The sequence below is a fragment of the Nematostella vectensis genome, chromosome 2 (assembly GCF_932526225.1).
Source record: "Nematostella vectensis chromosome 2, jaNemVect1.1, whole genome shotgun sequence".
Lineage (NCBI taxonomy): Eukaryota > Metazoa > Cnidaria > Anthozoa > Actiniaria > Edwardsiidae > Nematostella > Nematostella vectensis.
In genome coordinates this window covers 2034474-2057523 of record NC_064035.1, presented here as the reverse complement: position 1 = coordinate 2057523, position 23050 = coordinate 2034474, and the positions used below count along the sequence as shown (strand labels likewise).

Genomic DNA, 23050 nt, shown 5'->3' with positions numbered 1-23050 from the left:
AACCCCACATGCTAACCGCTACGCCCCGAGTGTCCCGACACGCTAACCGCTACGCCACGAGTGTTTTGGCACGTTAACCGCTACACCCAGAGTGTCCCGGCACGCTAATCGCTACGCCCCGAGTAACCCCACATGCTAATCGCTACGCCCCGAGTGTCCCGACACGCTAACCGCAACACCCTAAGTGTCCCGACACCCTAACCGCTACACCCCGAGTGTCTCGACACTCTAACCGCTACGCCCCGAGTAACCCCACATGCTAACCTCTACGCCCCGAGTAACCCCACATGCTAACCGCTACGCCCCGAGTGTCCCGACACGCTAACCGCTACGCCCCTAGTGTTTTGGCACGTTAACCGCTACACCCCGAGTAACCCCACATGCTAATCGCTACGCCCCGAGTGTCCCGACACGCTAACCGCAACACCCTAAATGTCCCGACACGCTAACTGCTACACCCCGAGTGTCTTGACACTCTAACCGCTAAGCCCCGAGTAACCCCACATGCTAACCGCTACGCCCCGAGTAACCCCACATGCTAACCGCTACGCCCCGAGTAACCCCACATGCTAACCGCTACGCCCCGAGTGTCCCGACACGCTTACCGCTACGCCCCGAGTGTTTTGGCACGTTAACCGCTACACCCCGAGTGTCCCGATACGCTAATCGCTACGCCCAAAGTATCCCCACATGCTAACCGCTACACCTCGAGTGTGTTGACACGCTAACCGCTACGCCCCTAGTGTCCCCACACGCTAACCGCTACACCTCCAGTGTCTTGACACGCTAACCGCTACGCCCCGACACGCTAACCGCTACGCCTCGAGTGTCACCATATGCTAACCGCTATGCCCGACACACTGACCGCTACGCCCCGAGTGTCCCGACACACTAACCGCTACGCCTCGAGTGTTACCACATGCTAACCGCTACGCCCCGAGTGTGCCCACGCTAACCGCTACGCCCCGAGTGTCCCGACAAGCTAACCGCTACGCCCCGAGTGTCCCGACACGCTAACCGCTACGCCCCGAGTGTGCCGACACGCTAACCGCTACACCTCGAGTGTCTTGACACGCTAACCGCTACACCCCGAGTGTCCCGACACGCTAACCGCTACGCCCCGAGTGTGCCGACACGCTAACCGCTACGCCCCGAGTGTCCCCACACGACAACCGCTACGCCCCGACACGCTAACTGCTACACCCAGAGTGTCCCGACACGCTAACCGCTACACCCCGAGTGTCCCGACACGCTAACCGCAAGGCCCCGAGTGTCCCCACACGCTAACCGCTACACCTCAAGTGCCATCACATGCTAACCGCTACGCCCCAAGTGTCCCGACACGCTAACCGCTACACCCCGAGTGTCCCGACACGCTAACCGCTACGCCCCGAGTGTGCCGACACACGACACACTAACCGCTACGCCTCGAGTGTTACCACATGCTAACCGCTACGCCCCGAGTGTGCCCACGCTAACCGCTTCGCCCCGAGTGTCCCGACACGCTAACCGCTACGCCCCGAGTGTCCCGACACGCTAACCGCTACGCCCCGAGTGTGCCGACACGCTAACCGCTACGCCCCGAGTGTCCTAACACGCTAACCGCTACGCCCCGAGTGTCCCGACACGCTAACCGCTACGCCCCGAGTGTGCCCACACGCTAACCGCTACACCTCGAGTGTCTTGACACGCTAACCGCTACACCCCGAGTGTCCCGACACGCTAACCGCTACGGCCCGAGTGTGCCGACACGCTAACCGCTACGCCCCGAGTGTCCCGACACGCTAACCGCTACACCCGAGTGTCTTGACACGCTAACCGCTACGCCCCGAGTGTGCCGACACGTAACCGCTACGCCCCGAGTGTCCCCATACGATAACCGCTACGCCCCGACACGCTAACTGCTACACCCAGAGTGTCCCGACACGCTAACCGCTACACCCCGAGTGTCCCGACACGCTAACCGCGAGGCCCCGAGTGTCCCCACACGCTAACCACTACACCTCGAGTGCCAGCACACGCTAACCGCTACGCGCCAAGTGTCCCGACACGCTAACCGCTACACCTCGAGTGTCTTGACACGCTAACCGCTACGCCCCGAGTGTCTTGACACGCTAACCGCTACGCCCCGAGTGTCCCCACATGCTAACCGCTACGCCCCGAGTGTCACGACACGCTAACCGCTACGCCCCGAGTGTCCACTGTCATCGATATTATTTATAGACAGATGTACGTGTCAAAATCAAAATCTTTATTTACAAAAACACTTGACTTTGTGGAACATGATTAGTGGGGTTTCCCATGGGGCGCAACTACATGAAGTCAGTAGAAGAGACGAGTGGCATACAGACTAACGCGATAAGCCCCACTCATCATCCCTGAAACATAGGTGATCAAATGTAGAGCGTATAGAATTTATCGTTGAAAATACATAACTCGATGATGATAACTTCAATAACACTAAGAAAGACGGTATAATGTGGGATTTCATGAACCCTCTCCTTGTCCTGTTGCGCAACTCAAAAATGCCTACTTTAGAAGGCGTGTTCCCAAATGCTACGTCAGGCAAATACTTTATTGCAATTGGCTTGCGATTTCGTATCATCAGGTATGTTATCTTTGGTAGGACGTGCCGTACCGATATTGTATTGGACGTAGGTAAATGGAATCTTTGGTTCATGCCTGTGCATTTTTGCGACAAATAAATACTTAAATAACGAGGTAGAACCCACCTCTATGCTATGTATTACTACGAATTACAGAATCATTTTTCACTCGAATTCTACTCTTCTGAATACGCGCTGAGTGCTTAAGAAGTTATGGTTTATCTAAATATTTTTATGTGTGCATTTGAATTTTTACTACTCACTGTTCATGTACATAATCTCCAAAAGCACAGCACGTACCACACTTTAACATTCTTTCCCCGATTTTAAAAGTGTCTAGGAGTCCAAGGTAACACTTAATTTAGAACCACAATCAATTAAGGGGTCTCCACTTTCTCTACTCCGATTTGGGTATCCCTATTCATACTTCCTTGCTTCAATCCATCACCTTGGATGAGTATAACGGATCATAGGTCGACTAAGTCCAGTGCTTTTTAGCTGCACTATGCCTTTCTTCTGGATATTCTCTTTACTCTAACATCAAGGAGTAAAGCCTCTTGCAAGTGGCACCCATCAGGACCTCTACATTGTGCCTACGGTGCGTCTAAGGTGTTCCTTGCTGCTAACCTAACACGGTGGCTTTCTGTCAGAATTTTTCTTATCGGTAAATACCGTCTGGTCCCATTAGGTGCTCACGATGCTATTCAGATGGGTATGGTGCGACTAGTGTGGGGTGCGTGTAACACAGGCGCATGGCAAGCTACTTGTGGTGCTTGGCGAGGACTTTCTGCTCTTCGTCGTGCCGTACGGTAATCTCATCCAGCCGACGGTTCCAGTTATCGTAGAACTCCTGGACCTCCCTCATCATGGCGTCCATCATATCCATGTTACGCTTGGCCACCTCGTAACCAGGCCCTCCGAGCATCTCAAGCTCTTCTGCAGAACGAGAAAATGGTTAGAGAATGTCGATCAACCAGCCTTTGTTATGGTTTACAACTTAAAATATAATGGTTTATTTACAAGAAACCTTCAAAATAACCACCCAGAATAAATGTCTGATGCTTGGTTAACAACATTGGAAACCTTGTGCGACTTTGTACATTGCTTTGGCGGCCATTTTCGACAAAAGCGAAAGGCAAAGCCTTTCCAAAGCGATGCTCATTTATCGTATTGCTTATTTGCATATCAATTAATGGCTGTCGTATTTTCTAAAAAAAAAAATAGCACGGGAAGAGCGAGCACGACGGTTTAAAAGAAATAAATATATAGGGTGTAGGGGTATTGGTTGTAAGAGAGGGTATCAGGATATAGGGTGTAAGGGGGTATAGGGTGTAAGGGAGGGGTATCGGGGTATAGGGTGTAAGGGAGGGGTATCAGGGTATAGGGTGTAAGGGAGGGGTATCAAGGTATAGGGTATAAGGGAAGAGTATAAGGGTATAGGGTGTAAGGGAGGGGTATCAGGGTATAGGGTGTAAGGGGGGGGTATCAGGGTATAGGGTGTAAGGGAGGGGTATCAGGGTATAGGGTGTAAGGGAGGGGTATCAGGGTATAGGGTGTAATGGGGTATAGGGTGTAAGGGAGGGGTATCAGGGTACAGGGTGTAAGGGAGGGGTATCAGGGTATAGGGTGTAAGGGGGTATCAGGGTATAGGGTGTAAGGGAGGGGTATCAGTGTATAGGGTGTAAGGGAGGGGTATCAGGGTATAGGGTGTAAGGGATGGGTATCAGGGTATAGGGTGTAAGGGATGGGTATCAGGGTATAGGGTGTAAGGGGGGTATCAGGGTACAGGGTGTAAGGGAGGGGTATCAGGGTATAGGGTGTAAGGGAGGGGTATCAGGGTATAGAGTGTAAGGGGGTATAGGGTGTAAGGGAGGGGTATCAGGGTATAGGGTGTAAGGGAGGGGTATCGGGGTATAGGGTGTAAGGGAGGGGTATCAGGGTATAGGGTGTAAGGGAGGGGTATCTGGGTATAGGGTGTAAGGGAGGGGTATCAGGGTATAGGGTGTAAGGGAGGGGTATCAGGGTATAGGGTGTAAGGGGGGTATCAGGGTATAGGGTGTAAGGGGGGAGTATCAGGGTATAGGGTGTAAGGGGGGTATCAGGGTATAGGGTGTAAGAGAGGGGTATCAGGGTATAGGGTGTAAGGGGGGGGTATCAGGGTATAGGGTGTAAGGGAGGGGTATCAGGGTATAGGGTATCAGGGTATAGGGTGTAAGGGAGGGGTATCAGGGTATAGGGTGTAAGGGGAGGGGTATCAGGGTATAGGGTGTAAGGGGGTATCAGGGTATAGGGTGTAAGGGGGGGGGTATCAGGGTATAGGGTGTAAGGGAGGGGTATCAAGGTATAGGGTGTAAGGGAAGAGTATAAGGGTATAGGGTGTAAGGGGGTATAGGGTGTAAGGGAGGGGTATCAGGGTACAGGGTGTAAGGGAGGGGTATCAGGGTATAGGGTGTAAGGGGGTATCAGGGTATAGGGTGTAAGGGGGGGGTATCAGGGTATAGGGTGTAAGGGAGGGGTATCAAGGTATAGGGTGTAAGGGAAGAGTATAAGGGTATAGGGTGTAAGGGGGGGTATCAGGGTATAGGGTGTAAGGGGGTATCAGAGTGTAGGGTGTAAGAGAGGGGTATCAGGGTATAGGGTGTAAGGGAGGGGTATCAGGGTATAGGGTGTAAGGGAGGAGTATCAGAGTGTAGGGTGTAAGGGAGGGGTATCAGGGTATAGGGTGTAAGGGAGGAGTATCAGAGTGTAGGGTGTAAGGGAGGGGTATCAGGGTATAGGGTGTAAGGGGGTATAGGGTGTAAGGGAGGGGTATCAGGGTATAGGGTGTAAGGGAGGGGTATCAGGGTATAGGGTGTAAGGTAGGGGTATCAGGGTATAGGGTGTAAGGGGGTATAGGGTGTAAGGGAGGGGTATCAGAGTGTAGGGTGTAAGAGAGGGGTATCAGGGTATAGGGTGTAAGGGAGGGGTATCAGGGTATAGGGTGTAAGGGAGGAGTATCAGAGTGTAGGGTGTAAGGGAGGGGTATCAGGGTATAGGGTGTAAGGGAGGAGTATCAGAGTGTAGGGTGTAAGGGAGGGGTATCAGGGTATAGGGTGTAAGGGGGTATAGGGTGTAAGGGAGGGGTATCAGGGTATAGGGTGTAAGGGAGGGGTATCAGGGTATAGGGTGTAAGGGAGGGGTATCAGGGTATAGGGTATAAGGGAGGGGTATCAGGGTATAGGGTGTAAGGGGGTATCAGGGTACAGGGTGTAAGGGAGGGGTATCAGGGTATAGGGTGTAAGGGAGGGGTATCAGGGTATAGGGTGTAAGGGAGGGGTATCAGGGTATAGGGTGTAAGGGAGGGGTATCAGAGTGTAGGGTGTAAGGGGGGTATCAGGGTATAGGGTGTAAGGGAGGGGTATCAGAGTGTAGGGTGTAAGGGAGGGGTATCAGGGTATAGGGTGTAAGGGAGGGGTATCAGGGTATAGGGTGTAAGGGGGTATAGGTTCTGGAAGGTGTGCGGTTTCAAAAGTACTTAGGCATTTACATCACGCCCAGTCTTAACTGGTCCAAACAGTGTGACGAGATCAAGAAGAAAGCGAACAGGGTGCTAAACATTCTCCAGAGGAACTTATCATCATGTCCCGCTGAGGTCAAGGAGAAAGCCTACATTAGTCTTGTGCGTCCTGCAGCTGAATATGCCTCCCCAGCGTGGTCTCCACACACTCAAAAGGACATCAACTGTGTCGAGTCAATTCAACGCCGCGCTGCCCGCTTTGTCACAAACGATTATCGTAGAGATAGTAGTGTTTCAAACATGATTGCCCAACTAGGATGGCAATCGTTACAAAATCGTAGAGTGGTAAATGATATTTCTTTATTTTACAATGTTAATTTTCATCACGTAAACATTGACTTTCCCACTGACATTAAGCTGAGACACTTCAATTATGCTACTAGGACTAGTGCCCGTCATTGTTTCCAGTTTGACCATCCAACACCAGCAGTAAATTGTTACAAGTTTTCGTTCTATGTAAGATCTGTTCCAGTTTGGAACTCACTGTCTCAATCATGCTTTAACAATATATCAACTGTAACACAATTTCGTGCGGCCTTGCCTAGCGAGCTAATCCTGCAATGATCGTATGCTTTATTTATTTGTTTTTAATGTGTTTTTTGTGTATCATTATTATTACTTGATTGTACTGTTTATTTATGTATTATTTATTATTATTTATTTATTTATTCTGTTGTTGTAGTCAGCTTTTTTTTTTTTTTTTTTTTTTTTTTTTTATTTTTTTTTTATCCATTGGTCCTTGGTCGTCGACCGCTCATTGCCGGATTAGCTTGCTAGGGGCAATTATCCTAATTAAAGATTAAAGGGGGTAAGGGGGGGTATCAGGGTATAGGGTGTAAGGGAGGGGTATCAGGGTATAGGGTTTAAGGGAGGGGTATCAGGGTATAGGGTGTAAGGTAGGGGTATCAGGGTATAGGGTGTAAGGGAGGGGTATCAGGGTATAGGGTGTAAGGGGGGGTATCAGCTCACCTAACTCGGATTTCTTACGCCAGTGCCTCATGTAGCCGTAATCCCAGGTGATCCCGCAAGCGGCCAGAAATAGAAGCATGCCAAGACTGCTGTAGACCGCATTGGTGAAAAGGGGCGAGCTGGCGTCGAACAAACCAGACGACTTCTCCACCGCAGCACTCTCTTTAGGTTTCTGAGAGAAAACAGAATTACGATTTACAAAATTGATTCATACTAGAGACAAATAAGTTTCTTATTAACAGCGAAACCCTATTCATAAAGATACTGTTGAGACATATAAGATTGTCCACATTACTAAAGCATTTAAGCAGGTTATAATTAACAGAAGATCTTAATTCATGACGTTCTTAGCATAAAGCTCATAAGGAGATGTCAGGAATAAAAGGTATCATATAATACTAAAAACTTGATTAAACTTTTGAATCTCCTCAATCTTATCATTTTAGTAACACAACATTACATGACAGAAAGAAGAATCATTCTTTGATCTACTCACGTCAAGCGCCTCTACTCTCGACTCTACTTTCTTCGATATCTCGGCCTTGTTCACTAGCACATAGTCATGTACACATTTCTGGAAACTGTCCTCTGAAAGTGGCCCATTCTCGTCTCCAAACACGATGCCGTAGTTAGAAGAGTGATCGAGCATCTGACTAACTCGGAACTCCTGGTTTTTGAACGCCTCTGTGAATGTAGGCACCTCAGCAGCAACATACGTATCCACCAGAGCACCTTTGGACTTACGTGCTTTGAGGTGTTGGGCCATGGCATCGAGCGTCAATTCGGCTGGAGGGTCACATCACATGGAAAATAAACATAAATATGGATTTCACGATACTGAATCGAACGACTCTATGGTAACGAACTTATAAAGAATTCATCAGAAAACATAGGGCGTTCCTCTAAAAATGGGTGTTGCCCCAGGTTTATACTCAGGGGACAGTCTTTTCCCCACCCCATCCCCCTTGCTTTCCAAAACATATGCATCTCTCTCTGGTAACTAGGTCTATCCCTATATGCATCTCTCTCTGGTAACTAGCTCTATCCCTATATGCATCTCTCTCTGGTAACTAGGTCTATCCCTATATGCATCTCTCTCTGGTAACTAGGTCTATCCCTATATGTATCTCTCTCTGGTAACTAGGTCTATCCCTATATGCATCTCTCTCTGGTTACTAGGTCTATCCCTATATGCATCTCTCTCTGGTAACTAGGTCTATCCCTATATGCATATATCTCTGGTAACTAGGTCTATCCCTATATGCATCTCTCTCCGGTAACTAGGTCTATCCCTATATGCATCTCTCTCTGGTTACTAGGTCTATCCCTATATGCATCTCTCTCTGGTAACTAGGTCTATCCCTATATGCATCTCTCTCCGGTAACTAGGTCTATCCCTATATGCATCTCTCTTTGGTAACTAGGTTTATCCCTATATGCATCTCTCTCTGGTAACTAGGTCTATCCCTATATGTATCTCTCTCTGGTAACTAGGTCTATCCCTATATGCATATATCTCTGGTAACTAGGTCTATCCCTATATGCATCTCTCTCCGGTAACTAGGTCTATCCCTATATGCATCTCTCTTTGGTAACTAGGTTTATCCCTATATGCATCTCTCTCTGGTAACTAGGTCTATCCCTATATGTATCTCTCTCTGGTAACTAGGTCTATCCCTATATGCATATATCTCTGGTAACTAGGTCTATCCCTATATGCATCTCTCTCCGGTAACTAGGTCTATCCCTATATGCATCTCTCTCCGGTAACTAGGTTTATCCCTATATGCATCTCTCTCTGGTAACTAGGTCTGTCCCTATATGCATCTCTCTTTGGTAACTAGGTCTATCCCTATATGCATCTCTCTCTGGTAACTAGGTCTATCCCTATATGTATCTCTCTCTGGTAACTAGGTCTATCCCTATATGTATCTCTCTTTGGTAACTAGGTTTATCCCTATATGTATCTCTCTCTGGTAACTAGGTCTATCCATGCATCTCTCTCTGGTAACTAGGTCTATCCCTATATGCATCTCTCTCTGGTAACTAGGTCTATCCATGCATCTATCTCTGGTAACTAGGTCTATCCCTATATGCATCTCTCTCTGGAAACTAGGTCTATCCATGCATCTATCTCTGGTAACTAGGTTTATCCCTATATGCATCTCTCTCTGGTAACTAGGTCTGTCCCTATATGCATCTCTCTTTGGTAACTAGGTCTATCCCTATATGTATCTCTCTCTGGTAACTAGGTCTATCCCTATATGCATATATCTCTGGTAACTAGGTCTATCCCTATATGCATCTCTCTCCGGTAACTAGGTCTATCCCTATATGCATCTCTCTTTGGTAACTAGGTTTATCCCTATATGCATCTCTCTCTGGTAACTAGGTCTATCCCTATATGTATCTCTCTCCGGTAACTAGGTCTATCCCTATATGCATCTCTCTCTGGTAACTAGGTCTATCCCTATATGCATCTCTCTCTGGTAACTAGCTCTATCCCTATATGCATCTCTCTTTGGTAACTAGGTCTATCCCTATATGCATCTCTCTCTGGTAACTAGGTCTATCCCTATATGTATCTCTCTCCGGTAACTAGGTCTATCCCTATATGCATCTCTCTCCGGTAACTAGGTTTATCCCTATATGCATCTCTCTCTGGTAACTAGGTCTGTCCCTATATGCATCTCTCTTTGGTAACTAGGTCTATCCCTATATGCATCTCTCTCTGGTAACTAGGTCTATCCCTATATGCATCTCTCTCTGGTAACTAGGTCTATCCCTATATGCATCTCTCTCTGGTAACTAGGTCTATCCCTATATGCATCTCTCTCTGGTAACTAGGTCTATCCCTATATGCATCTCTCTCTGGTAACTAGGTCTATCCCTATATGCATCTCTCTCTGGTAACTAGGTTTATCCCTATATGCATCTCTCTCTGGTAACTAGGTTTATCCCTATATGCATCTCTCTCTGGTAACTAGGTCTATCCCTATATGCATCTCTCTCTGGTAACTAGGTCTATCCCTATATGCATCTATCTCTGGTAACTAGGTTTATCCCTATATGCATCTCTCTCTGGTAACTAGGTCTATCCCTATATGCATCTCTCTCTGGTAACTAGGTCTATCCCTATATGCATCTCTCTCTGGTAACTAGGTCTATCCCTATATGCATCTTTCTCTGGTAACTAGGTCTATCCCTATATGTATCTCTCTCTGGTAACTAGCTCTATCCCTATATGCATCTATCTCTGGTAACTAGGTCAATCCCTATATGCATCTCTCTCTGGTAACTAGGTCTATCCCTATATGCATCTTTCTCTGGTAACTAGGTCTATCCCTATATGTATCTCTCTCTGGTAACTAGCTCTATCCCTATATGCATCTATCTCTGGTAACTAGGTCAATCCCTATATGCATCTCTCTCTGGTAACTAGGTCTATCCCTATATGCATCTCTCTCTGGTAACTAGGTCTATCCCTATATGCATCTCTCTCTGGTAACTAGGTCTATCCCTATATGCATCTCTCTCTGGTAACTAGCTCTATCCCTATATGCATCTCTCTCTGGTAACTAGGTCTGTCCCTATATGCATCTTTCTCTGGTAACTAGCTCTATCCCTATATGCATCTCTCTCTGGTAACTAGGTCTATCCCTATATGCATCTCTCTCTGGTAACTAGGTCTATCCCTATATGCATCTTTCTCTGGTAACTAGGTCTATCCCTATATGCATCTCTCTCTGGTAACTAGGTCTATCCCTATATGCATCTCTCTCTGGTAACTAGGTCTATCCCTATATGCATCTCTCTCTGGTTACTAGGTCTATCCCTATATGTATCTCTCTCTGGTAACTAGGTCTATCCCTATATGCATCTCTCTCCGGTAACTAGGTCTATCCCTATATGCATCTCTCTCTGGTTACTAGGTCTATCCCTATATGCATCTCTCTCTGGTAACTAGGTCTATCCCTATATGCATATATCTCTGGTAACTAGGTCTATCCCTATATGCATCTCTCTCCGGTACCTAGGTCTATCCCTATATGCATCTCTCTTTGGTAACTAGGTTTATCCCTATATGCATCTCTCTCTGGTAACTAGGTCTATCCCTATATGCATATATCTCTGGTAACTAGGTCTATCCCTATATGCATCTCCATCTGGTAACTAGGTCTATCCCTATATGCATCTCTCTCTGGTAACTAGGTCTATCCCTATATGCATATATCTCTGGTAACTAGGTCTATCCCTATATGCATCTCTCTCCGGTAACTAGGTCTATCCCTATATGCATCTCTCTTTGGTAACTAGGTCTATCCCTATATGCATATATCTCTGGTAACTAGGTCTATCCCTATATGCATCTCTCTCTGGTAACTAGGTCTATCCCTATATGTATCTCTCTCTGGTAACTAGGTCTATCCCTATAAGCATCTCTCTCTGGTAACTAGGTCTATCCCTATATGCATCTCTCTCTGGTAACTAGGTCTATCCCTATATGCATCTCTCTGGTAACTAGGTTTATCCCTATATGTATCTCTCTCTGGTAACTAGGTCTATCCCTATATGCATCTATCTCTGGTAACTAGGTCTATCCCTATATGCATCTCTCTCTGGTAACTAGGTCTATCCCTATATGCATCTCTCTCTGGTAACTAGGTCTATCCCTATATGCATCTCTCTCTGGTAACTAGGTCTATCCATGCATCTATCTCTGGTAACTAGGTCTATCCCTATATGCATCTCTCTCTGGTAACTAGGTCTATCCCTATATGCATCTCTCTCTGGTAACTAGGTCTGTCCCTATATGCATCTCTCTCTGGTAACTAGGTCTATCCCTATATGCATCTATCTCTGGTAACTAGGTCTATGCACTATACTGTCTCAAGTGCTCTTTGCTACATTTTGCACCTTTTTGCAGACATTCCCTTGAGCAAAGAAAGCACGTACCTTTCATTTGTGCGTTCTTCTGTATCCCAAGACGGTATTCTGTCGAGTTTTGGATCGCCACAACCTGAAAAAGAAAAGATATTGGGTCTAAATTTCATTATGCTTAGCGTCATATATAAGTTTATTATTGCTACTATCTATATTAAAAGATAATTACCATCACAATTAATAGTTATAATAAACTTAACCATTTGGCTCGATATCTAGTAAAGTTAATTCTCACGGCTCTCGCCTGTGAAGCAGACTCACGTGACTGCCGTATAACCTCGTGTCCGTACTCAGGGGGATCGCTTACCTGAGTGCCACATAACCTCGTGTCCGTACTCAGGGGAATCGCTTACCTGAGTGCCGTATAACCTCGTGTCCGTACTCAGGGGGATCGCTTACCTGAGCGCCATACAACCTCGTGTCCGTACTCAGGGGGATGGTTTACCTGAGTGTCATAGAACCTCGTGTCCGTACTAAGGGGGGATGGCTTACCTGAGTGGCGTATAACCTTGTGTCCGTACTAAGGGGGGATGGATTACCTTAGTGCCGTATAACCTCGTCTCCGTACTCAGGGGGGGGGGGGGGGGGAGAGGGTTGCTTACCTGAGTGCCGTATAACCTCGTTTCCGTGCTCAGGATAATGGCTTACCTGAGTGCCGTATAACCTCGTGTCCGTACTCAGGGTAATGGCTGTGAGTGAGGTGGTCACGACTCCGGTAAAGATAGAGGTAATGACCAGACCAACAAGGACCCAGATAATAGCAAATATACGCGCGAAGAATCCACGAGGAGCCCGATCTCCATAACTAGGAATTAACACAATTAGTCATCATCATAGTCATTGATTGATATAACGTCACTTTCACTGTCATTATCATTATAATCACCATGTCTTACGTCACTATCACCGTCATAATCATCGTGTCTTACGTCACTATCACCGTTATCATCATTATAATCATCGTGTCTTACGACACTATCACCGTCATAATCATCGTGTCTTACGTCACTATCACCGTCTTCATCATTATTATCATCGTGTCTTACGTCACTATCACCGTCTTCATCATTATTATCATCGTGTCTTACGTCACTATCACCGTCTTCATCATTATTATCATCGTGTCTTACGACACTATCACCGTCTTCATCATTATTATCATCGTGTCTTACGTCACTATCACCGTCTTCATCATTATTATCATCGTGTCTTACGACACTATCACCGTCATCATCATTATTATCATCGTGTCTTACGTCACTATCACCGTCTTCATCATTATTATTATCGTGTCTTACGTCACTATCACCGTCTTCATCATTATTATCATCGTGTCTTACGTCACTATCACCGTCTTCATCATTATATTCATCGTGTCTTACGTCACTATCACCGTCTTCATCATTATTATCATCGTGTCTTACGTCACTATCACCGTCTTCATCATTATATTCATCGTGTCTTACGTCACTATCACCGTCTTCATCATTATATTCATCGTGTCTTACGTCACTATCACCGTCATCATCATTATTATCATCGTGTCTTACGACACTATCACCGTCTTCATCATTATTATCATCGTGTCTTACGTCACTATCACCGTCTTCATCATTATTATCATCGTGTCTTACGTCACTATCACCGTCTTCATCATTATTATCATCGTGTCTTACGTCACTATCACCGTCTTCATCATTATTATCATCGTGTCTTACGTCACTATCACCGTCTTCATCATTATATTCATCGTGTCTTACGTCACTATCACCGTCTTCATCATTATTATCATCGTGTCTTACGTCACTATCACCGTCTTCATCATTATTATCATCGTGTCTTACGTCACTATCACCGTCTTCATCATTATATTCATCGTGTCTTACGTCACTATCACCGTCTTCATCATTATTATCATCGTGTCTTACGTCACTATCACCGTCTTCATCATTATTATCATCGTGTCTTACGTCACTATCACCGTCTTCATCATTATATTCATCGTGTCTTACGACACTATCACCGTCTTCATCATTATATTCATCGTTTCTTACGTCACTATCACCGTCTTCATCATTATTATCATCGTGTCTTACGACACTATCACCGTCATCATCATTATTATCATCGTGTCTTACGTCACTATCACCGTCTTCATCATTATATTCATCGTGTCTTACGTCACTATCACCGTCATCATCATTATTATCATCGTGTCTTACGTCACTATCACCGTCATCATCATTATTATCATCGTGTCTTACGTCACTATCACCGTCTTCATCATTATATTCATCGTGTCTTACGTCACTATCACCGTCATCATCATTATTATCATCGTGTCTTACGTCACTATCACCGTCATCATCATTATTATCATCGTGTCTTACGTCACTATCACCGTCATCATCATTATTATCATCGTGTCTTACGTCACTATCACCGTCATCATCATTATTATCATCGTGTCTTACGTCACTATCACCGTCATCATCATTATTATCATCGTGTCTTACGTCACTATCACCGTCATCATCATTATTATCATCGTGTCTTACGTCACTATCACCGTCATCTTCATTATTATCATCGTGTCTTACGTCACTATCACCGTCTTCATCATTATATTCATCGTGTCTTACGACACTATCACCGTCTTCATCATTATTATCATCGTGTCTTACGTCACTATCACCGTCATCATCATTATTATCATCGTGTCTTACGTCACTATCACCGTCATCATCATTATTATCATCGTGTCTTACGTCACTATCACCGTCTTCATCATTATATTCATCGTGTCTTACGTCACTATCACCGTCTTCATCATTATTATCATCGTGTCTTACGTCACTATCACCGTCTTCATCATTATTATCATCGTGTCTTACGTCACTATCACCGTCTTCATCATTATATTCATCGTGTCTTACGTCACTATCACCGTCTTCATCATTATTATCATCGTGTCTTACGTCACTATCACCGTCATCATCATTATTATCATCGTGTCTTACGTCACTATCACCGTCATCATCATTATTATCATCGTGTCTTACGTCACTATCACCGTCTTCATCATTATATTCATCGTGTCTTACGTCACTATCACCGTCTTCATCATTATTATCATCGTGTCTTACGTCACTATCACCGTCTTCATCATTATTATCATCGTGTCTTACGTCACTATCACCGTCTTCATCATTATATTCATCGTGTCTTACGTCACTATCACCGTCTTCATCATTATTATCATCGTGTCTTACGTCACTATCACCGTCTTCATCATTATATTCATCGTGTCTTACGACACTATCACCGTCTTCATCATTATATTCATCGTGTCTTACGTCACTATCACCGTCTTCATCATTATTATCATCGTGTCTTACGACACTATCACCGTCATCATCATTATTATCATCGTGTCTTACGTCACTATCACCGTCTTCATCATTATATTCATCGTGTCTTACGTCACTATCACCGTCATCATCATTATTATCATCGTGTCTTACGTCACTATCACCGTCATCATCATTATTATCATCGTGTCTTACGTCACTATCACCGTCATCATCATTATTATCATCGTGTCTTACGTCACTATCACCGTCTTCATCATTATTATCATCGTGTCTTACGTCACTATCACCGTCATCATCATTATTATCATCGTGTCTTACGTCACTATCACCGTCATCATCATTATTATCATCGTGTCTTACGACACTATCACTGCCTCCATCATTTAATCCATATTCTAATCAACTTACCCGACTGTTGTCATAGTAACAAAAGCCCACCAGAAGCCCTCGCCGCTGCCTTTTATAAACGAGCGCGGAAACTCATCTGGATTGTTCCACGTGTCCTACAAAGTAAAGCGCAAGATCAATACTGAGATCAATCAATCAATGCCTAGGCATCTCACAATAAATGCTGGGGCACTAATGAACAATGCCGAGACCCTCACGATCAATGCGAGACACTCACATCAATGCAGCGACACTCACGATCAATGCTGCGACACTCACGATCAATGCCGCGACACTCACGATCAATGCAGAGACACTCACGATCAATGCCGCGACACTCACGATAAATGCCGCGACACTCACGATCAATGCCGCGACACTCACGATCAATGCCGAGACACTCACGATCAATGCAGAGACACTCACGATCAATTCCGCGACACTCACGATCAATGCCGCGACACTCACGATCAATGCGAGACACTCACATCAATGCAGCGACACTCACGATCAATGCTGCGACACTCACGATCAATGCCGCGACACTCACGATCAATGCAGAGACACTCACGATCAATGCCGCGACACTCACGATAAATGCCGCGACACTCACGATCAATGCCGCGACACTCACGATCAATGCCGAGACACTCACGATCAATGCAGAGACACTCACGATCAATTCCGCGACACTCACGATCAATGCCGCGACACTCACGATCAATGCGAGACACTCACATCAATGCAGCGACACTCACGATCAATGCTGCGACACTCACGATCAATGCCGCGACACTCACGATCAATGCAGAGACACTCACGATCAATGCCGCGACACTCACGATAAATGCCGCGACACTCACGATCAATGCCGCGACACTCACGATCAATGCCGAGACACTCACGATCAATGCAGAGACACTCACGATCAATTCCGCGACACTCACGATCAATGCCGCGACACTCACGATCAATGCCGAGACACTCGCGATTAATGCCGAGACACTCACGATCAATGCCGGGACACTCACGATCAATGCCGCGACACTCACGATCAATGCCGCGACACTCACGATCAATGCCGCGACACTCACGATCAATGCTGCGACACTCACGATCAATGCCGCGACACTCACGATCAATGCCGAGACACTCACGATCAATGCCGAGACACTCACGATCAATGCCGAGACACTCACGATCAATGCAGAGACACTCACGATCAATTCCGCGACACTCACGATCAATGCCGCGACACTCACGATCAATGCCGAGACACTAACGATCAATGCCGAGACACTCACGATTACTTAAAAGGCGGGCATGCAGTACTCACCAGAGCCCACATGATCATTCCAGATAGCAGCGCCATAATAAGCGTCAGCACAAGTACGGGCCATCCACCCAGCACAGATGTGAAGACGGCGTTCGCAGAGGTTCCCGGCTCGTCATTCACCACGACAAACGCGATGCCAGGGGACGTGACGAGCGGAAGGAAGCGTAGGGTGTTCTGGTACGTGGTGTCATCGGCGTTACCAGGGATAGGGAAGGAAATGGTATCCTTCTGGTTGAGGTTTTCTTCCTTTCTGGTTTCAATGAAGGACATTTTGGTGGAGTTCGCGCCATCAAAGATGATCTCAGAGGGACCGTGCCCGCCGGTGCAGTTTCCGCAGCAAGTCTGGAAGATCGTACGGATGAGGACACGGAAAAGGCTGTTCTCCTTCCTGGCCGCGTCCGTGCGTGTGTACGGCGGAAGCTCATACCAGTTCGTCAGGATGCGCTTGGGGCAGGTGCATTTTTCTAGAAAAAAACAAACATCGCATCGACTTGATAAAACAATATAAGAAACAACTGCGAAAACAAATCGGCGCAGCAGCACCATATGTCCACCACATGTCTACACGTTGCTTTACTCTTTCCATCTATGTTTTACCACCATTCTTCATCTGACTCCTTGCAAGTTATTTTAAAATAACTTGCAAGGAGTCAGATGTCTCATAAAGCATCAGCTATATTTTGTTTTCCTTAGAACTTTGAGAAGGAAAACCACACCAAGTCAATAACTTTAAAATCCCGTGCCATCATAACTCTCTATTAAATTGCTAAAGTATGGATGGTCTATGGATAAAGGTATGATATTTCAATATTTAAATCAAACCAAAGTCATCATTAGAAGAGTCGCCTTTAGTATATTAAAAAATAAAAACCACAAGAATACCACAGCACAAAACGTTACGCCACGACAAGTCCCGGGTTACTTACCTGCCACGTGACGTTACGCCACGACAAGTCACGTGTTACTTACCTGCCACGTGACGTTACGCCACGACAAGTCACGTGTTACTTACCTGCCACGTGACGTTACGCCACGACAAGTCCCGTGCTCCTTAATTACCACGTGAAGGCAGCACAAGACGTCACGCCATGACAAGTCACGTGTTACTTACCTGCTACGTGAAGGCTGAGCCGGTCGATGTCTCCTCCCTGCGAATTATTGGCCTGGCACTGGTACACGCCAGTGTCGGTCATCTTGACCTGCTTGAGCACCACACTGCCATTAGACAGCTGACGGTAGTTCGGCATGACCCCCCCGACCCTACTCCACTCCACTATGGGCAAGGGGTAACCCTCCGCCACGCAGTCCAGGCGAACATCACTCTCGGCGATCTCGTGCTGCGTCTTGTTACAGTCGGGGCCGAGACACGTGATCACAGGCGGCTCTGTTAGCGAAGATAAAGTTTGATTAATCGATTAAACAAAGAAAAAAGAAGGGAAAACTGAGGGGAATGAGCTTGATCATCAATGATATGGTAAAGTGTTGTTTATAAATAGTAAAAGTACGCACGGAATTATATCCCTCTTTTGAGTCAGCGATTGGACAGTCAAATTAGATCGCAAAATTGGACGGCTCGTTTCAGTGACCCTTCTTCGCAGACGTCATATAAAAGACACCCGGAGTTTCAGTTCTCGGAGTAATACGCGCGATGAGGGGACTAGGTACGAGAAAAAATAAGGGGGGGGGAAGTAGTATCTCCCACTTCTTCTCCCCAGCGACCTCACCTCCCAACACGGTGTCACGGGGTTAATGACAACGGAGTCGAAACACTTGGCAATGATAGAAACACTATTCTTTAGATATCACTCGCTTGACAACAGTGTTGTGCAAACAGCGACATGAATGCTATCACTGCTTGCTAGGGACTTCACGTTTCCCTTTTATCAGTAGGGCGTGGTATAGGTACTCACTCCTGTCCCGGATGATCCTGTAAGTGGCGTTAAACCCCCGGCCGGTGATAGACTCGTCCGACTTGAAGCGGATCCTCACCCATCCGCAGGACGACGTTACGTTAAATCGGGTTCGGTTACCACAGTAAGCGTCTTGATCGACGTCCACCCAAGATCCGCCGCAGTTCTGAGTTACCTAGACCATACAGATACGAGTCAACGTGATATCATTGTGTAGCAGAGTCTTCAACGAGTTTTGTGCTATATCTTTCTAATTTGCTATATCTTTCTAATTCTCTTAGTGACTTTAGTTTCACCAGTCTTCTTTTCATTATACTATATTTTTGTGGAAATTGGCTGCAAAAATGATAGTGGTACCATCATTCGAAGAAGCTATTTAACCAATCAGAACGCAGGGATATTCTTAAGGGTATGCCAATAGTATAATGGAGTTGGCCAATATGCAATTATAAATCTTGCCAATATATTTTTATGTGGTTTGTAAACAGAGGAATTACGGTCTGTATACAGGCTAGTATTATTATGGAGTTCATAATATAGCATTATTGAGTGTTGGACGACAGGAGCAAAAAATGGCAAAATTAAAATTGTAAGGTTGTGTTAGGTTACATTTTGCCTAGAGGTTCCTTGCATAATATAAAACAAAATAAGCTTTAGTGTTTTTTTTGGTAGATGATCCGTTCTTGAGATATGATTGAGCAAAGTTGCCATAAATCATGAAAAAAGTAGCAATTTCGCCCAAATTGGGCAATTTCAGACAAGCAAGAGTCTTACAATTTGCAATATCTCAAGAACGGATTATTTACCAAAAAACAATAAAGCTTATTTTGTTTTATATTACACAAGGAACATCTATGCAAATAATCAAGCGAATATAGGCTAACACGACCTTACAATTTGCCATTTTTTGCTCCTGTCGTGTTGGTCAATATGTAATTATAAATCTCGCCAATATAGTATTATAGAGTAAATAGCCCCAATATTATTCATGAATATGCTACAGTAATGTAAACATATAAATACCTTGACTGAATCGTAATGGAAGCATGTTTTGCTCAGTTCTAAGTCGAAGTCCTCAAAGATGATCTGTACGGTGGCAGCGAGTGACGCTTGGATCTGCCACAGGCAGTCCGAGTTATTAGGGTAGCCTCCAGCCCCACCCGGCGAATGGAACTTCCCTTCCACCTCATTCGTCTTAGTGATGTTCGGGCATTCTGAAGGTAAATACATAAACAATTTGATTACCTTGTTTGTAGTTGGAATGCTGAATTAACGAATAGCTCGTTCACTATAATGTCCCTAACCCTAACCATAACTCTAACCCTAATCATTACTTTAGTTAACCATATATGAAGGATTTACGAATAGCTCGGTAGGTCATTCGTTCACTATAATGTCCCTAACCCTAACCATAACTCTAACACTAATCATTACTTTAGTTAACCATATATGAAGGATTTACGAATAGCTCAGTAGGTCATTCGTTCACTATAATGTCCCTTACCCTAACCATAACTCTAACACTAATCATTACTTTAGTTAACCATATATGAAGGATTTACGAATAGCTCGGTAGGTCATTCGTTCACTATAATGTCCCTTACCTTAACCATAACTCTAACACTAATCATTACTTTAGTTAACCATATATGAAGGATTTACGAATAGCTCGGTAGGTCATTCGTTCACTATAATGTCCCTTACCCTAACCATAACTCTAACACTAATCATTACTTTAGTTAACCATATATGAAGGATTTACGAACAGTAGGACCCTCGGTTTGGGATAATGCCATGCTCATGCGCTTGGACTTAAAATATGATTAACAATGCAAAAACTTGTAAAATCTGCACGATTTCGCTTATATCGTGTAGTTCCAGAGAATATCCATACCCCACTATTGAGAGGGTCGGAGGTATGACCCCCCCACCCTCTGGAATTTCCAACCCCCTGGAAAAAAATAAATACAGTAACTGTTAAGGAAAAAGGGTATTTTACACCCCTCCCCTCTGGAAATCCCTGGGCGTTCCGGCGAACCCCCCCCCCCCCCCCCCCCGGATTTCCAATTTCCGCGAATGATCTTCTACGGACCCGAAAAACTTCATCGTCCACTTTGACAACAAGAAAAATAAAGGCGATTTAAAAAATGAGTTGTAAGAAACTTAAAATAGGGAGAGGTATAGGTTTCCGGTCTGTAATTCTTTGTCAGTTAAAAAAATTAGGGTCAATTGGTTAAAAAGATGATTGCTTCGTTCATAGCTACAAACAATGCTCATAGGCTGCTTTTAAATATAAATTTTATTCGTACGAAGTTTATATGAAGAAGAGGTTCCAGCTCATCCAAAAATAACGGAATCGATTCAAGACGGCACCTGTTTTGGAATTCCTTTCTAACAGCTAGCCAGTAGGAAACGAGTTTGATTTCCCCAAAAGCCGCCGTCAATATGGCTCTATTTATTCAGCGCCTTAGCATCGTAATTGCCGCTTGTTCTAGACACCAAGGTTTCATCAGATTCTATTGCAAAAAAAACAAGCTGTGGCCAGATTTAAAGAACGCCTATTTGACCGCACGATATAGGCAATGTTAGATAGTGTAAAAAGAAAATGAAATAATATCGACAGAACATAACAACAAGCCGGAAACTAGAATTGATAAGGCTTTGGTCAATATTATAACGCACACTTTGACAATTAAGAAGGGGGATTTGAAAAATATAACCTTTAAATGCTGGATATACCCAGTTTTGAACTGGTTCTCTATTTAGTATTGCTACTTGTACTAGAAATAAAATAAATTTAATTCTCAAGAAAACAAAATCATTACATTGGGTCTGATCTGTCGCCTCGGAAAATGCAAACGCGTCAAAAAGCCTCCTAAAAAGATAATAAAAGTATGTAGAGTGTTTTGATCTGTACCAATCTATTCCTAAATCCTAGATTTGCTCATGGGTTTACAAGGCCGACTCTCTTGGACTGCGTTTTTTCGATCCTTGCGAGCTTTCTTCAATCGGCTAACTTGGCGACTTGACTTGATAAACATCAAAACAGGTTTGTCCAAAAACAGTATTTCCGAAGTTGTACGGATATACCCACGAGAAGTTGCTTCTACTGAATCATCACAAAGGACATTTACAAACTTGTGTCCTCGTATTTATTGTTTTACGAATTTAAGTGAGTATTATTTACTAACACACGGTTTTACGATAATTTACCCGGATTTTCTCTATCGCGACAGGTGTGGGGTTCGCAAGTCCTCCATCGAGCAGACTATTCTTATTCCCTCGTATACGTACCTTTAGGAGTAGTTTTTAGCTCAACACTACACACACAGGGCACCAGTAGAAATAAAAACACACAAGCCTGCAACGAAAATTAACCACAATCACTCCAAATCCAAAATAGTTGCAACACCATTAGCAAGAATCGCTAACCTTCTGAAAAAGACTTCGCCAGTCAGTTTGTTCTTTCATGAATGAAACAATTTGAAATCCACCTGCTTCTTCTTAAAAACGAAAATAATTGTTTGGCCTTTTTTAAGGCAGTTAAACTACATTGGGAAGTGTTTGCTTAAAAACTGCGTATCACTATAATTTTCCTTGCCGAACGTCAGATAAATGCATACACAATGTGAAACACTTTTAGCCGTGTTATGCAAATCTCGCCTCATATGAATTTTTAATGACCCTAAAGAATGAATATATTTACGTCAGGGGGAAAGACTAATGGTTTCTAGAAAAGAGCTAATTTATCTAGCGAGACTAATTCAACAGTTCGCTTAAGAAATGCGCAATTTACCGTTTGTGCCCATTTATATATATCTAAAAAAACCTAAAACTCCTAAAAAAAACTAAAACTAAATTTAGCTAGGCCCAGTGCTGAATTTCAAATTCCTTTATTGTTATTGATGCTTGTACGTAATAAATGAATAGAGGCCTACAATAATAAGCTGCCAACGACTGTGAAAGAA

At 44.7% G+C, this 23050-nt stretch overlaps 1 protein-coding gene across 1 annotated transcript; it reads right to left on the bottom strand.

Moving 5' to 3' along the window:
- Positions 1-2230: 2230 nt before the first annotated feature.
- On the bottom strand, positions 2231-22730 carry LOC5501882. The gene is made up of 12 exons (XM_048724381.1): positions 22515-22730; positions 22377-22443; positions 20106-20296; positions 19083-19257; positions 18284-18556; positions 17173-17636; positions 15858-15952; positions 12724-12880; positions 12088-12151; positions 7628-7917; positions 7132-7303; positions 2231-3542 (listed from the first exon to the last, which is right to left on the bottom strand). The coding sequence occupies exons 1-12, from the start codon at positions 22551-22553 to the stop codon at positions 3367-3369; spliced, it is 2163 nt and encodes a 720-aa protein (XP_048580338.1). The 5' UTR covers positions 22554-22730; the 3' UTR covers positions 2231-3366.
- Between the last annotated feature and the right edge of the window lie 320 nt (positions 22731-23050).